The sequence below is a fragment of the Octopus sinensis genome, linkage group LG3 (assembly GCF_006345805.1).
Source record: "Octopus sinensis linkage group LG3, ASM634580v1, whole genome shotgun sequence".
Classification (NCBI taxonomy): Eukaryota; Metazoa; Mollusca; class Cephalopoda; order Octopoda; family Octopodidae; genus Octopus; species Octopus sinensis.
In genome coordinates, this window is record NC_042999.1 from 12,027,867 (window position 1) to 12,042,866 (window position 15,000).

At 38.9% G+C, this 15,000-nt stretch overlaps 1 protein-coding gene and 1 long non-coding RNA gene across 3 annotated transcripts in view; one reads left to right on the forward strand and one right to left on the reverse strand.

Annotated features, from left to right (window-relative positions):
• The first annotated feature begins 872 nt into the window (after positions 1-872).
• LOC118762400 overlaps positions 873-15,000 on the forward strand; it is a 24,892-nt gene continuing 10,764 nt past the window's right edge. The window contains exon 1 of the long non-coding RNA XR_004998143.1: positions 873-963. This is a non-coding gene — a long non-coding RNA (uncharacterized LOC118762400). The remainder of the gene's footprint in view (positions 964-15,000) is intronic.
• LOC115209255 (alpha-parvin) overlaps positions 14,607-15,000 on the reverse strand; it is a 125,821-nt gene continuing 125,427 nt past the window's right edge. For both annotated transcript variants that reach the window (XM_029777549.2, XM_029777548.2), the window contains one exon: positions 14,607-14,716. In XM_029777549.2, the coding sequence (XP_029633409.1) occupies positions 14,628-14,716 (89 nt within the window). In that variant the 3' untranslated portion in view covers positions 14,607-14,627. The remainder of the gene's footprint in view (positions 14,717-15,000) is intronic.

A 15,000-nucleotide genomic window follows, 5' to 3' on the forward strand; every position in this document is an offset into this window, starting at 1 on the left:
TGTTCCTGTGTTTACATCCCCGTAACTTAGCGCTTCGGCAAAAGAGACCGATAGAATAAGTACTAGGCTTACAAAGAATAAATCCTAGAGTCGATTTTTTCTACTAAAATCGGTGCTCTAACATTGCCGCAGTCACGTGACCGAAACAATTAAAGCAACAAAAAAACTATGCCATTTTAACCCCGAGCAGCGTCAGCAGGTATCTGTACTAGTATATATATATATATATATATATATATATATATATATATATATATATATATATAAGGACACCGATCATGCTACTTGATGTACTGCGTGAGAGAGGCCAGAACACGTAAGTCTAACATGGTCTAGTCCAAGATAGACTTATGCTAGGACGAGGTCACTATTGTATTTTGATGTTTTCTTCCTGGTCAGGAATAAGCTCGGGGTTAAGATAGAGTTTCGAGGTTTAAAAAAAAGTAAGTGTGACCGGAAGTGATGACAGTGACATCCCCTAATGTCCTGTAAGCACTCTGCGGTGCCTCGGCAGGTGCCATTCCCAACACACGCCACTTTCTGCCAGTTCTTGCCCTACACCTCAATAACCATATTCCAGTTATCACTTGGCTCACATCTAATTGTGGCAGCCAACATACGTCGACCCAAAATGGTTGTTTAGTTCTTCTATTTGTTGCCAAATGTGGCACATAAGAGTACCTCGGCTGTTATTTCTCTAATATTTGAGATATTACTGGAAGGTACTACACACAGAGGCGGCATAATGCAATAATGTGAAGAGAATTAAGGGATTTTATTAGTTCTCTTCTTGAACTTATCGACTTCCACAGTCGTCACATCCAACCATTTCGCTATCATTTTTGACTTCGCCACTGAACTGTCAACCGATACATGAAGATGAAGTCTTTCCGTGACCTCCTCGTATGGCGCTTTTGGAACTCGAACCAAGTTGAGATTGTTTCTGTCATGAAATCCTTGCAGGTAAAAATACTTATTTTCTCCATAGATTTATTTTTTAAAATAAGGTTTCTTGAAGAAAATATTTTCCAGCGAAAATCTGCATTTACCGTTCGTTTCTCTAATTGCTTCGAAGGCGACAAACTGGCAGAATCTTGAGATCATCGCTTAAAATGCTTTGCACCATTTGTTTTAGTTGTTTATTTTCTGAGTTCGAAATCTACTGAGGACATATTTACCTTTTATGATTCCCCAATCAATGAAATAATATCGACTACTCCTCTCCATAAAATTGCTGGCCTTGTGCCTCAGTCGCAAACTATTATTGTTGCTTGGGGCCAAGTCACCCCTTTTCAAGTAGTTCGACAACCATAGATGTTCCAGCTGTGAGCCTTCCATATTTTATTCAAACTGTAAACTTAAGACTACATCAGTCAATAAATATAAATATATATATATATTGGCATATATATCAGTAGATCGCCATATATATATATATATAATATATATATATATATATATATATATATTTGTTGTATTTCTTAAGATGGTAGAGAATGACCTGAGTGAGATTTGGCTGCTACTTTTAGCAAGTAATCAAACCCAGAATCCCGTCCCTACTCCGCTGATTTCTGTTTCTATCGTTTGTGGCCGCCATTTTTATGAATTAATTGATTTTGGGGTTTGAGTATATCGAACACCACCAACGTTACACCTGTAAAATAATTGAAAGTGCCTAAACACATCGTTCATAGATGTTCCAACTTCCCTCTAACTACATTCTCCAGTTCTTCTTCCCTTGAATTCCTTCTTCATGTCCTTCCTGCGGATGTTGGCTTACAACTGTTGGTACTTTTTGATTATCTCACCCCCATTCAAAAATTGGGTTCAACAGATCGGATTAAAAGAGTTAGATCCTTTTTATTCAATACTTCAACATATTGTTGACTTTTGCCCCCCCCCCCTATAACAGGCATTTTATTGAATTGTTATAAAAATGTTATCAGATTCAATATGATGTTTAATTTTTTTCAGTTTTCATGTTTATTAATTTTGGTTAATGTTTACACCTTGAACCCCCCTCCCCATACTGGAATGGGTGTAAACAAAAATGTGTAGGAAACGAATATGAAAACAAAATAAGTGCAAAGCAACGGGAGGGTGGGGAGAGGACTTCGGAAAATTCACAAAATTCGAGTTTTTCCCTCATAACTTTTAGGAAATTGGATTTTTTCTATGAAATTTCAAATAAATACCTTTGAAAGGGCATACATTACGATTATAAAGAAATTTGTGGAGAAAATCTTGATGTGGGGAGAGGACTTTTGGAAAATTGCCAAGATGCGAATTTTTCCTTGTTATATTCCGAAATCCCATTCAACTTTCTACAGATACCCTAGCGTAGTTATTACTACACTACCGACTGTTTATTTCTACCCACTTTCAATAATTTGTGGAAGAGAGAGAGACCCAGAAAGACATGGAATGAAGTGGTGAAGCATGATCTTCAACTGTTGGACCTCACAGAGACAATGACTAGTGATTAAGACCTTTGGCGATATGCCATGCTAGAGAAGACCCATCAAGCCAAGTGAAATCGTAGTTGTTGCTGTTGTCAGTGTCACACAACTGGCAGCCATGTAAAAAGGGACCTTTTGAGTGCTGGCTCTCATGGAGGCAGTGCAGCTGATGCCAATGTCATGGAACTAGCACCTGTGCCAGTGGTACAGAAGAAGCACCTTTCGAGTGCTGGGCCTCATGGAGGCAATGCAGCTGATGCCAATGTCTTGGAACTAGCACCTGTGCCAGTGGTACAGAAGAAGCACCTTTCGAGTGCTGGGCCTCATGGAGGCAATGATAAATGACTGAGACTTTTGGCAATATGTTGTGCTTGAGAAGGAAGATCCTTCAAGCCGAGTGGAACCATAGTCGTGGCAGATATTGGTGTCACACAACTGGCACCCATGCTGGTAGAAACCCTGCCAAATCAAACTGGAGTCTGGTGCAGCCCCTCAGCTTACCAGCTCTGGTCAAACCATCCAACCCATGCTAGCATGGACAATAGACACTAAATGATGATGATTGGCAGTGATACCCGATGATCTGGAAGCTTTCCCTGTTCTTCATATCCTTAATTGCTATCAACTCTGATGGGTGGTCCCTCGATTGGCTCAATATTTGAAAGACACTCCTCCCATTCATTTTCCATATTCAACAACCTTTCATAGTGGCATCTCCCTGCATCTTTCTTCTCTGAGTCACTAAGTGCAAGCATACCATTATCCATTCGCACACATTTCTCACCCACCACATCTCTATTCTCTCTTGATACACTGCTTTGCAATCCTGAACACCTCACACTGTAGAATAGTGTGAGGTGCTAATGAGTAAAATTCTACAGAAAAAACTGTACTTTACTATCAGGGAGAGAATTATATTATCCATAATAATAAAGGGTAAAATTAATTAATTAATTAATAATTAAACCAAGTAGTTTGGTATATTAAAAGAACCATTAACCTGCGTGGGTTGTTGAGTATTGCTATCTGGCGCCCCTATATATATATATATATATATATATATATATATATATATATATATGTATATATATATATTATTTTAAAATCTGTTTTCCATGCTGGCTTGGGTTGGATAGTTTGACAAATGCTTTCCAGCTGCAGAGCTGCCCATGTTCCATTGGCATAGTTTCTATGGCTGGATGCCCTTCCTAACACCAACCACTTTACAGAGTGTGTTGAGTGCTTCTTACGCAGCACCAGCATGTACATACACATACACACACACGTGTGTGCATGGGTTGAACTCTTTGAGAGGAGCTGGCAAGCCAGAAGCCTGCACCAAGCTTCACTGTCTATTTTGGCATGGTTTCTGTGGCTGGATATGGCACCAGCACAGTTGGAGTCACCAAGTAACTCACAAGACAAAGACCCTTTGAGAGGGGTAGGTGGGGATTGGAGGAGAGGTTAGAGTGTAACAGAGAGACAGAAACAGGTGTCTTGCTGAAGAGATATAGGGTTGCCCCAGTCAGAGGGAGAGAGCAAGATGGTGCCAATGTGCCAGGGCATACCCTCAAGATATGGGGGTGGTAGAGTATTTCCATGGGGAGTGGGGAATTCACATGAATGCAAAGGCAAAGGGGAATGCAGGGACTAGTGAAAGCTAGGTTTATAGAGGAGGGGAAAACAGGAGAGCAATGATACGCTGGGGTAGGGCAGTGAAGACAGGATTGGGCTGCAGGAACGGGGACGGAGAGATAAGTATGATGCATAAAAAATACATCCATGCCCCAGCATGGCCACAGCTCGTGAGCTGAAACTAGATAAGATAAAAAAAATAAATAAAAATAAAATAAATACACATACAGATGTGGCCGTGGTAAGAAGCTTGCTTCCCAAACACATGATTCCAGGTTCAGTCCCATTATTTGACTCCTTGAGCAAATGTATTCTACAATAGCTCTGAGCCAATCACAGCCTTTAGAGTGGATTTGGTAGAGGAAACCTGAAAAAAACTGGATGTGTGTATATATATATATATATATATACACTAGCAGTATAGCCCGCCATTGCTCGGGTTTGTTTCTTAGTTGCACTTAAAATGGCAGACTTTGATGTTGCGTTAACAAAGTTTTGACTTAGTTTCAATCTATGAATAGAAGTATAGTGTGGCGATGCTTGAATGTGCTGCAAATGTGTAATGCTGACTTCAATTGCTGGTATTGTTGGTTAATATTCCTTCTATTAACATTATGGAGAAAAAAAATTACCCGTAGATTTAAAGCAAAATGAAGCCCAAGTTTCGAACTGCACTGAAAATCTATTGAGAAGTTAATAGTGCAACAATATTCATTAAGAAAAAGTACAGGAAAATCCAAAACGTTAGTAAGAACAGTTTGTGGTTACAACATGAATCGTGGTTGTACCTGTAAAATGAATAAAATCGACTATTTTACATCATGTATAACTAAAAAAATCTGTAAAATACAATTAGTTTTTCTCACAAAATAATCGATTGAAATTGCTGAATTGTACTCAAAACTGTAGTAGTTGATGACCTTGAAAATTAATTCATTCACGAAGCGAACATTACTCCTCTGCATTGGATCAGCTGATCTGGCGTTCGCTCAAAACCAATAACATCACAAAAAAATTCTTTTCGACCCTTTAGAATTGGAATTTTTGAAAAGTAAAAATTTTGCATTATATAGCTTGTTATTCTCTTTAAGTGAACATTTTTCTGGTTGAAATACACTGAAAAATGGCGACACAGCAGTAAAAAAATCGTAAAAATCAGGGTTTTTCATAGAAAAAAAAAGCACCTTTTTAATGTAAATAATGTTTGGTCTTAACATGGTCCACTTTGAATGTTTTCTTTTACGGAATGAAGAGCAAGCCTTCTTCTATCATACTCTCAATTTTGGTCAACTTGCGCTGCAGGGTCTCGGAGGAGATAGTGTTAGTTGAAGCTACCAAACCTGTCACACACAGACAACTTCAGCTTTATTTATATACTAGCAGAGATACCCGGCATTGCCCGGTTACATTCAATTGAAGAATTAGACTTTTCTGTTATATATATATGGATATACACACACACACAAACATATGTATATTAATATAAATACATGAAAGTACATGTAGTTTGTTTTAAAAAAGGGGGATCATGTATATACCTCCTGGCTGTTGAGATTATAACACCTCGTTGTAAACAATGTTCCTTGCTTTTCCTTGTGGAGCATATTCAAAAAGGTTTCTTTTGGTTCCTACTCTTGAGCAGCCAACATACAGTTGCCCATGCGAGAAGCAGGGCTCTTCCAAGAGAAGACCAGCTACAGAGAGGGTTTGACCCTGAGATTTGTTAATGGAGATGGCAAAGCTGACACGAAGGGGGAATTGCAGTCTTCTGAATGTAAATGGAATTTCTGCTCCTGCTGGAGTAAGAGGAATTCTTGGAATAAAGACGTCATCACCTTTTCCACATCCAGAAAGAATGATCGCCTTGATAACCAATCGAGTTCCATTGCAAAGTCTTGGTGGTTCCAGATTGCGGAGTAGCATTACAGGAGTTCCAACTTTAAGTGCTAATATGTGTGGAGGTAGTCGAGGAGGCTCCAGTGAATTGAGAAATTCAGGAGGATAGTTCACAACTTCATTTATATCTGGAATTGTATCAACAGACTTGTAAGTGTGTATAGTGCCGGGAAGAGAATGCATTAGCTGTTGGTTAATTTTGTTAACAGCGACGTTTTTTGGAGCTAATATTGCTCTTTCACACAGCCATTTGTGATTTTGGTAGTTTTGTGTGAAGTTGGGAAAGACTTTGTTTTTGAGGTCATCTACAAAACTAACAACAGAGGAAAATGACCACACTTCCATTTGTCCTGCAGCATCGAGAGGCATCTTGCCTTCACCAAGTGTCAAAATGTCCTGTGCAAACTTTGTGGACATTTTGTCGCCGTGTAGCTGAGCTCTCATGTTAGTGGTGAGACTGAGGATTGTAACATGATGCCACAGGGTAGAGGACTTTAGGCATGCTTGGACTTCATCTGCTCTAGTGTCTTTCGGAATGACAGGAAGAGTTTGCCTGAAATCACCTGACAACAGAAGCGTTACACATCCCATTGGAGCCTGACAGTCTCGGATGTCTTTCAGGGCTCTATCTAATGCTGCCAAAGCTCCCTTGTGAGCCATAGTGCACTCATCCCAGACAATTAAATGACACATTTTAAGTACTTGTCCCTGATCTGAGCTTTTGTTGATGTTGCATGAAGGCATTTCGGATGCTGCTAAATTGAGAGGGAGTTTAAAAGTTGAGTGTGCTGTCCTGCCACCGGGTAACAAAGTAGCTGCAATGCCAGAGGAGGCTACAGCTACTGCAATGTTCTGATGCTGCCCAACTTCTGCAAGGAGAAGCTTCGTAATAAATGTTTTTCCTGTCCCTCCAGGAACATCGAGGAAGAAGATTCATCCCTCGCGTTGGTGTACACTGTAAAGAATAGTTCTGTAGGCCTGCAGCTGGTCCGGAAGTAATTTAGGCTCATTTTCAACAATGTACTTTGAAAGCGCTTGAGTGTCGTAGGCTGTTTCACGAATGACAGCAGCGGGAAGGCTATTTGACCCTGACCTGAATACTTGTGGCAGGCCATACGTCGACAATTCCTTTCCACCCAGTTTAGCAATTCTGTCTTCAATGTCAATGAGTGTTTTGTTATAGATTTCATTGCTGATACCCTCCATGTCAGGATAGAGCAGTTGAGCTTGGCGCTGAAAGTCTTCGGCCAGGTTGTCTCTATATTTGAGCCATAGAATGGCCGGATCACACAGTTCGCATGCCTGTAGTAATACTGCAAATAGTGCCCTGAGACTTTTAGGTGATTGTGATAAAGCAGCCTCTCCTAAAGTTGCATCCCATTGTGCACCATCTTCTAACAGACCTTATCGATAGCAGGCTTCTCTGTATGTTGTGCAGACATGTCCATGAACGGTTTTTAGGACCTGGAAAGACATTGGCCCTCTGACTTCATGCAGTAGCTGACGAAGGTAGAAGCACTCTTGTTGAGTGGGATGCACTGTGTATACTCGCCCAAGGCAAGTGTGAAACTTAATGCCAGGGTATCCATGAACATTTTAACCTGCTTTCCGTGGGGCCCAGTTTTTTCCATTCCAAGTGTAGTACGATGGAATCTGTGGATACAGCAAGGTTTGAGCGAATGGATCCACTTGACAAAGCTTGAAGAATGCAGTGAGTGTGCTATCCCTTGGTTCCTCTGCCAACAGAGAAGCATTAGCATCGGAGAAGTACACTCTTTGACCATTTCCCAGGTGCACTGCAAGCTGTTGAATGGCGGGGTGTCATTGATGAATTGGAAAGCCAAAGATGCGCCAGAAAGCCTCGTTGCTACTTATGTACCGTTCCACCTGATAATGCGTCACCTCATCCTGGCAGTATTCTTGTTGAAGTCCAAACATTGCAGCGTCAGAACCTTTGTTTACATATTTGCAAACGTACTTGATAGATTTGATGGAGTTGCAAAACTCAACGTTGATGTGGGCATTGAAAGTCTTTGACAGGAGTGGACAGTATGGAACAATCCATCTATTATCAATATTTTGCTGTTCGATAGTTGCTGTGAAACCTCCGTCTTCTGGTTTTCTGCGTCTGTATGATGGATACCCATCAGCACCTGTCTGAGTTTCTTGTAGGAACCTCCTTGGAAATCTTTTTGAACATATGCTGTCCTTCAAGCATGGTGTGTTTATGTTGAATCCACGCCCACATGGACCATGTACCATGTTTGCTTTAACTATTTTGTATAGTTCTTTGTCTAAAGCTGGATCAGGAAGCTCTGCAGAGATTATGTTGTCGATGTCATTGAATTGATCTTCGCTGAGAGCCAAAGCAGGATATGAGCATATGGAAGGCCCCTTTTTTGTCACTCAATTGTGTACATGTCACATTGTATGGGCCCAAAGACTTGCCCTTTTTGTACGAGCTCCATGAGAGAGATTAACTTCAGATGGAAAACTCGGGCGTTGAGATTCCGGTTCAAATGTAAGGCAGGTTTGAAAGTGTTCCCAACAGTTATTAGTTGCAGTGGTAGAGTGTTTATGCCGAATATGTACGTATGCATATATATATATATGTATGTATGCCTGTATATATGTACAAAATCCACTGAGAAGGCTTTTGTTGGTCTGAGGCTACAGCAGAAGACACATGCCAAGTCACGACACAGTGGGATTGAACCCAGGACCATGTGTTTGGAACGTAGTTTGTTACCACACAGCCACACCTGCCCCTATGTATGTGTGTGTGTGTGTGTGTGCGTATGTGTGTATGGGTTGATATATTATGCATGTATATATGTGTATATATATATGTATACATATTACATGTACATCTATATATATACATCTACACATAAAATACAAAATACAAAGTTATATCTTGATATCGCTAGTGATAACAATACTCAAAATATATAACAAACTGGAATTGCAGGCCTGTCTCTTGCAATTTCAATCAATTGGATCTTGTCCTCCCTCTTGTATAGAAGTGTACGGCTGCAGTGAAATTCATTTTTGGACTTTCTTCTATGAAAGGCATTCTAACAAAAATGCTTCCGTAAAGACAGTGAAAATATTGTCAATTTCCCCAAACAGAGACACAATTCAATTTTTAAACAATAACCAAAGCCCCTTCTCCGAAAGGGGGAGGGTTACAGTTTACAATTATTTAACAAGTGCAACACAACAACGTTTCCTAGACAAGGAACCAACAAACATGATTACAATAGTCAAACAGTAATAATAATAACAACAAACCTTTTTAATTTATCCCCATTTATGTGAAACCACTTATTCAAGTTCAAGTCATTGATGCAATTTTATACGAATTGCTAATACACACACACACGCACATAATAAGGGTGAAAAATTGAATATTAATTTGATTAATATGAATTGAAAACCAGTGGTGTAGCATATAAGACCATAGCGGATCTTCTTCTAGCAAAATGGATGACCACTGTTAATGGTTCATCCCTGTTATATAATACTTTAATTTTAATAGTTTTAGTATTAAAGTGAAAGTGTCTGCATTACAAAAGAGAGATATATTTGTTTCACTTTTAACACGTAATACTGAAATAGTGGAGAAGATATGATATTGCTGTGGGGTCGCCCTTGGGAAAAAGTTAAGATTTTTTTGCCGATGACACTCCCCGGACCTTAAGTAAGGCATGTGTAAAATTTGAATGAAATTGGTTGTGTAGTTCTCAAGTTTTAGGGAAATACACAGACAGACAGACACACATTCTCAGTTTTATATATATATATATATATATATATGTGTGTGTGTGTGTGTGTGTGTGTGTGTGTGTGTGTGTGTGTGTGAGAGAGAGAGAGTGAGTGTATGTGTATCTCCTTGTCTTGCCATCTTGTAAGCAGTGTCATTCATTTCCAATATTCTACAAGAACATTCCTGGCCATGGGAAAATATTACCTTCCTTGGAAACTGGTATGGGTTGACAACAGGAAAGGCATCCTCATGTAGAAAATCTACATCAACAAATTCTGTCCTTTCCATGCAAGTATGGAAAAGTGGGCATGAAACAATGTTGATATCCATACACTCTCCATATATGGTGATATATGGTGAAAGGTTTGATATATCTTTTCATAATTGAAGATGGTAGGGTGTAATTTGAGAGAAATTTGGCTGTTATATCTAGCAGCCCTGCACAGGCCTTCTCTTGCTGGCTCAAGCCTTATTGTTGTATATTCTTTGATCAGTTGTCAAACAAAAACTTGATGGAAGGCATTCTGGTCAGTGTTTAAAGACTGCTGAGATCATCACGACTGTTCAGTTTGTTCAATATAGCCTTGGTTCCAGATGGTAAGAAGGCGTGATCTATGAGAAATTTGTTATTTCCAGCAATTTGAGCAACTGTGTCTCAGCTCCCCACTGAACAAAATTATCTGTCAATAAACGACTTACTCAATCTCAACACTGGATCACATCTTCAGAGTCAGTGGTTGAAGTAACAAGCAAGTTAGTTCTTTACTTCATTCAAGTGGTTACTTTTAGAGACAGTGTGTGTTTTTTACTTACATAGGGAGGGTGATAGGAGAGGATTTTGGGCTAAATCATTATTATTAGACTAGCAACTCCTGTGGAAATTCCTGCATTGTTTTCAATTAGAAACACCTTTCTATTCTTCTGGATAGGGGCTGTAATTGAAGGAGCGCGACTTTCCCATTCTTTCAGCAGTTCAGAGATTCATTTATGTATCTAAGAGCTTCGTAATGGTTATAGAGAATATTTGTGTCACCACTGTTGTAAACTTTCAACCATATGTTTACAGCTTTATTGATGTTCTCTCTCGTTTTCACTTTATATTCTACCTTCAACTCACATCTGTTGTGGACATTCTATGCTCTTTGATGCTGCCAGGCTTGTTCCAGTGATTCGAGCTTTGCTTCTGTTTACTTTTGTTGCTTATACTGTCTCATTCTTTCTCTTGCTCGCTTACATTGTTTGTCATCCATATTGTATAAATGAATATTAATTTCTAAGCAAGCAGGCAGTAAATAACTGCACCTATGTGCATGCGTTGCGATAGGTGACGTAAAAGATTTAGTTCAATTAAAGTTAAAAGGAAACAAATGCTTTTTTCACTATCCACTCACCACTGCTACCTCCACCACCACCACCACCACCATCATCATCACCATAGTTTTCAGTAACAAAAGCTCAAAGTTGTTTGTCAACCAAGCTTATTTGATTTCACTTCAGTTCGTTTGTTTTTTAGATCTACTTTTCTCGCTGTCAGTACAAAATTTGAATAACAAATTTTTTTTTCTAAATCACATCATACTTAGTTTACTAAGTTATTTACATTGAAAAAATCTGTTGGTCCATTTGTGGATAGAGATAGATAAATAGAACTGAATATTAAAATGGTATTTTCTTAATACATGATGTTTAAAATTTCCCTCAGCTAAACAATTTATCAACCATGTCATTCCCCTCTTCATGTTGTTATCATTTTTCTCTCTCTCTTAACCTCTCACTTCCACTAACCACATGACAGCTTAATGGATTGGTTACCAATAATGCCACTACTCTCTCTCTCTCTCTCCCCTTCTTTGCTTTTCTTTAACCTCACCATCCGACCATCAACCTTCTGCTAAACATTGTATTTCTAACTCTCTTCCTCCATATCAATCCCTTCAGCTAACTTTTTAACCATGTAATAAATATTACGTCCCCACCCCGCCCTCATGTCGTATACACTTTTCTCTCCCTCTTTTTCTTTCCCTCTCCCTCTTGTGACCGTGTAACGCATTTCGGCCTTAGCATATCAATACATGGATTCTGTTACCATGTGTTGTCCTCACACAAATTAAATATAGGTTCTCTCTATACACATGGAGTAGTTGGAAACTGTATGGAACTCCATCTTGTGTGTGTGTGTGTGTCTTTCTGTTTGTCACCAGGCAACCAGTGTTGGTTTGTTTGCATCCTTGTAACTTGGCATTTCAGCAAAACAAACTGACAGAATAAATATAAGACTTAAAAATAAGTCTTAGGAGTGATTTGTTTGAATAAACTTTTTAAGGTGGTGCTCTAGCATGGCCACATCCCAATGAGTGAAGCAAAGAAAGATTCCTGATTGAGGCCCAAGGCCAGGAATTTTGAGGAGAGGGAGTTGATTACTTCAACCTCAGTACTCTGTTGGTACTTTTATTGACCTCAAAAGGATGACAGGTAAAGTTGATCTTGGCAGAATTTGAACTCAGAATATAAAGAGTCAGAACTGCTGCAAGGTATTCAGACTGATGCTTTCAGCCTTTGAAAAGAGCCAAAGGATAAGTAAATGAGGGATCCCATAACCAGCACTGGTGAGGTCACTGTGCATCTTGCTAGGCAAGATGACTCCAAGAGAAGATGAGTAGAGAATGGCGAAGAGGCCCAGTGAAAGACATTGACTGACTCCAGCAGTGTTCTTCCATATATCACAACTAAACAAATCCAATGGTCCCTCTCAACCAAACAATCAGATGTCCCCATACCTTTCCAGTCTTCCTTTGGCTGTGCCTTTCTCTTCCATTTAAGCCCAAATTGATGTCTTCCTATCGACGAAGAAGTTTTCCAAGTGGTCTTTTCTAATTTCTTGGATTCCATTTAAATATGCATGGGTCACAAACAAAATGAAACTAAGCAAGTTGTTGTCTGTGAACAGGAGAGAGAGAGAGAGAGAGAGAGAGAGAGAGAGAGAGAGAGAGAGAGAGAGAGAGAGAGAGAGTGTGTGTGTGAGATAATCCTATAAATTGTATTATTACAAATTGATCTGTTAGTAATCTTCTTGTCTCATTGAAACTCTTTATGATTCATTCCTTCTAAAATACACTGCAAAGTGATGAGAATCTCCAGTCTTGATTCTACGTCCACTGTCCATGCTGGCATGGGTTGGATGGTTTGACCGAGCTGGCACACTGCATCACCAGACTTCAGTCTAATTTGACATGGTTTCCTACAGCTGGATGCCCCTCCTAACGTCAACTGCTCCACGAGCATAATGGATGCTTTTACGCGTCACTAGCACAGGTGCCATTTGCATGGCACTGGGGTGCTTTTACATGCCACGACTGTGATTTTGCTTGGCTTGATAGGTCTTCTTCTTGAGCATGGTGGGTCTTGAGTTCTGTTTACAACAAGACAGAAATGGTTCTGCCTTGGCTACTAACAGTGTACTGCTGGTAATGGGATATGAACCCATGACTCTTTGGTTACTTGTTGGATACATTAACAACTCATCTTTATATATAAAAGTGAGGTTGTGTGTCTGTCTCCTACAATTTAGATTCCTAACTACTCCCACATTTTGCAGTGCAGTTTAACCAAAACCGGGTATCTTATAGTCATGATTCATATCGAGCCCTTCTGGGTATTAGCGTGTGTCTACGATTTTAAAAATAATTTACCATCCATTTTCCCCATTTTTAATGCACTTTTGGCGGTGCTCCAGCATGGCCACAGTCAAATGACTGAAACAAGTAAAAAAAAGTATTAACTGTTTTATTTACAAAAAAATTAAAATAACTGATGTCTTTCAGAGAAGAGAAAACATTTAGAGCTAAACTCCTCCACTCAACCAAAGGGTCATTTATGGAAGTTAAAACATTCAGTAGTAATAATTTGTTCAAATTTTAGTACAAAACCCCAGCAATTTTAGGGAGTTGGGGTAAGTTGATTATATCAATCCCAAAAGGGCAAAGTCCAAGTCGACTTCAGTGACATTTGAACTCAGAACATAAGTCGTCGTGTCCAGTGCACCAACAATTCTGCCAGTTTGCTGCTTTGATAATAACAACAACAACAATTATAATAGATTTAAAATTATTTTATTTTTACAATAGAAAAGAAAATATAGTTTTTGTAATTATTTCGTATTTGTTTTAACTTTCTATTAATATCTTCTTAATTTGTTTTAAAGACAATAAGTTTACCTTCAGCAAGGGTGTGAAGTTCCTGGGTAACTATTTACATAGAACGGGTGTTTTGCACATGCAAGGGTGGCTGTGTTGATGCAGATTTAAGGCAGTGTTTATGCTGTGAAATCAAATGAAGGCCAAATAAAATTGTGTGTAGGAATTCTTCTACCAAAATATCATGCAACATTGTAGATTAACTGAAGCTATTGTTTTCAGGAACATAAAATAGTGACTTAGACCGAAAAATATATTTGAATATTATTTGAAAGTGAAAGAAAACAGTATGAAATGGGGTGGCGTGTATGCTGCGTATATATATATTTTCCTTTTACAAGGCAAAACTTGACTACTTCAAAGTTTTGGTTTGCTCACCTTTGACAATGGTAAAGCATGCGGCAACTTTGAAGTCAGTGTCAAGCTTTTTGTTTCCTTGTAAAAGTTTAATAAACATGTTTTTTCCTAAAAAGTACTGAGTAGTCCTTCAGTTTAATAAATTGTTTTTATAACTTGACATAAAAACATTTATTTATACAAAATAAAATGTGTATGACTGTAATCGTCAGTTAAAAGATAAAGAGATGTTAAATAGGAAATAAATAGTAGAAGGCAACCGTTGGTAGAGAGACAGAGGTTCTGGTTTTAGGCTTCTGCTTCGGCAGGTTTGAATTTTCAAGATGAAGTACTGGCTACGGACTTGTACTTGGTGAAGATGTCATATAAGACACGCAATGTTGCTATCAGGTCACAATTGACAATGTCTGAAAGTTTGAAAGAAAGAAAAGCATTTTAAAATAGGAATTACACACACAAAACAAAAGGTCAATAATAAAGAATATCTTAGGTGCAGGCATGGTTGTGGGGGTTAAGAAGCTTTCAGGCTCAGGCCAGTGCCATGGTCCCTTGGACAAGTGCCTTCTTCTGTAGAACCAGGTTGACCAATGTCTTGTGAGTAGATGGAAACAGAAAGAAGCCCCTTGTATATACATATATGTTTGTGTCTCTTAGCATTGCATAATTGTTGTAAATGATTATTACTGTTATA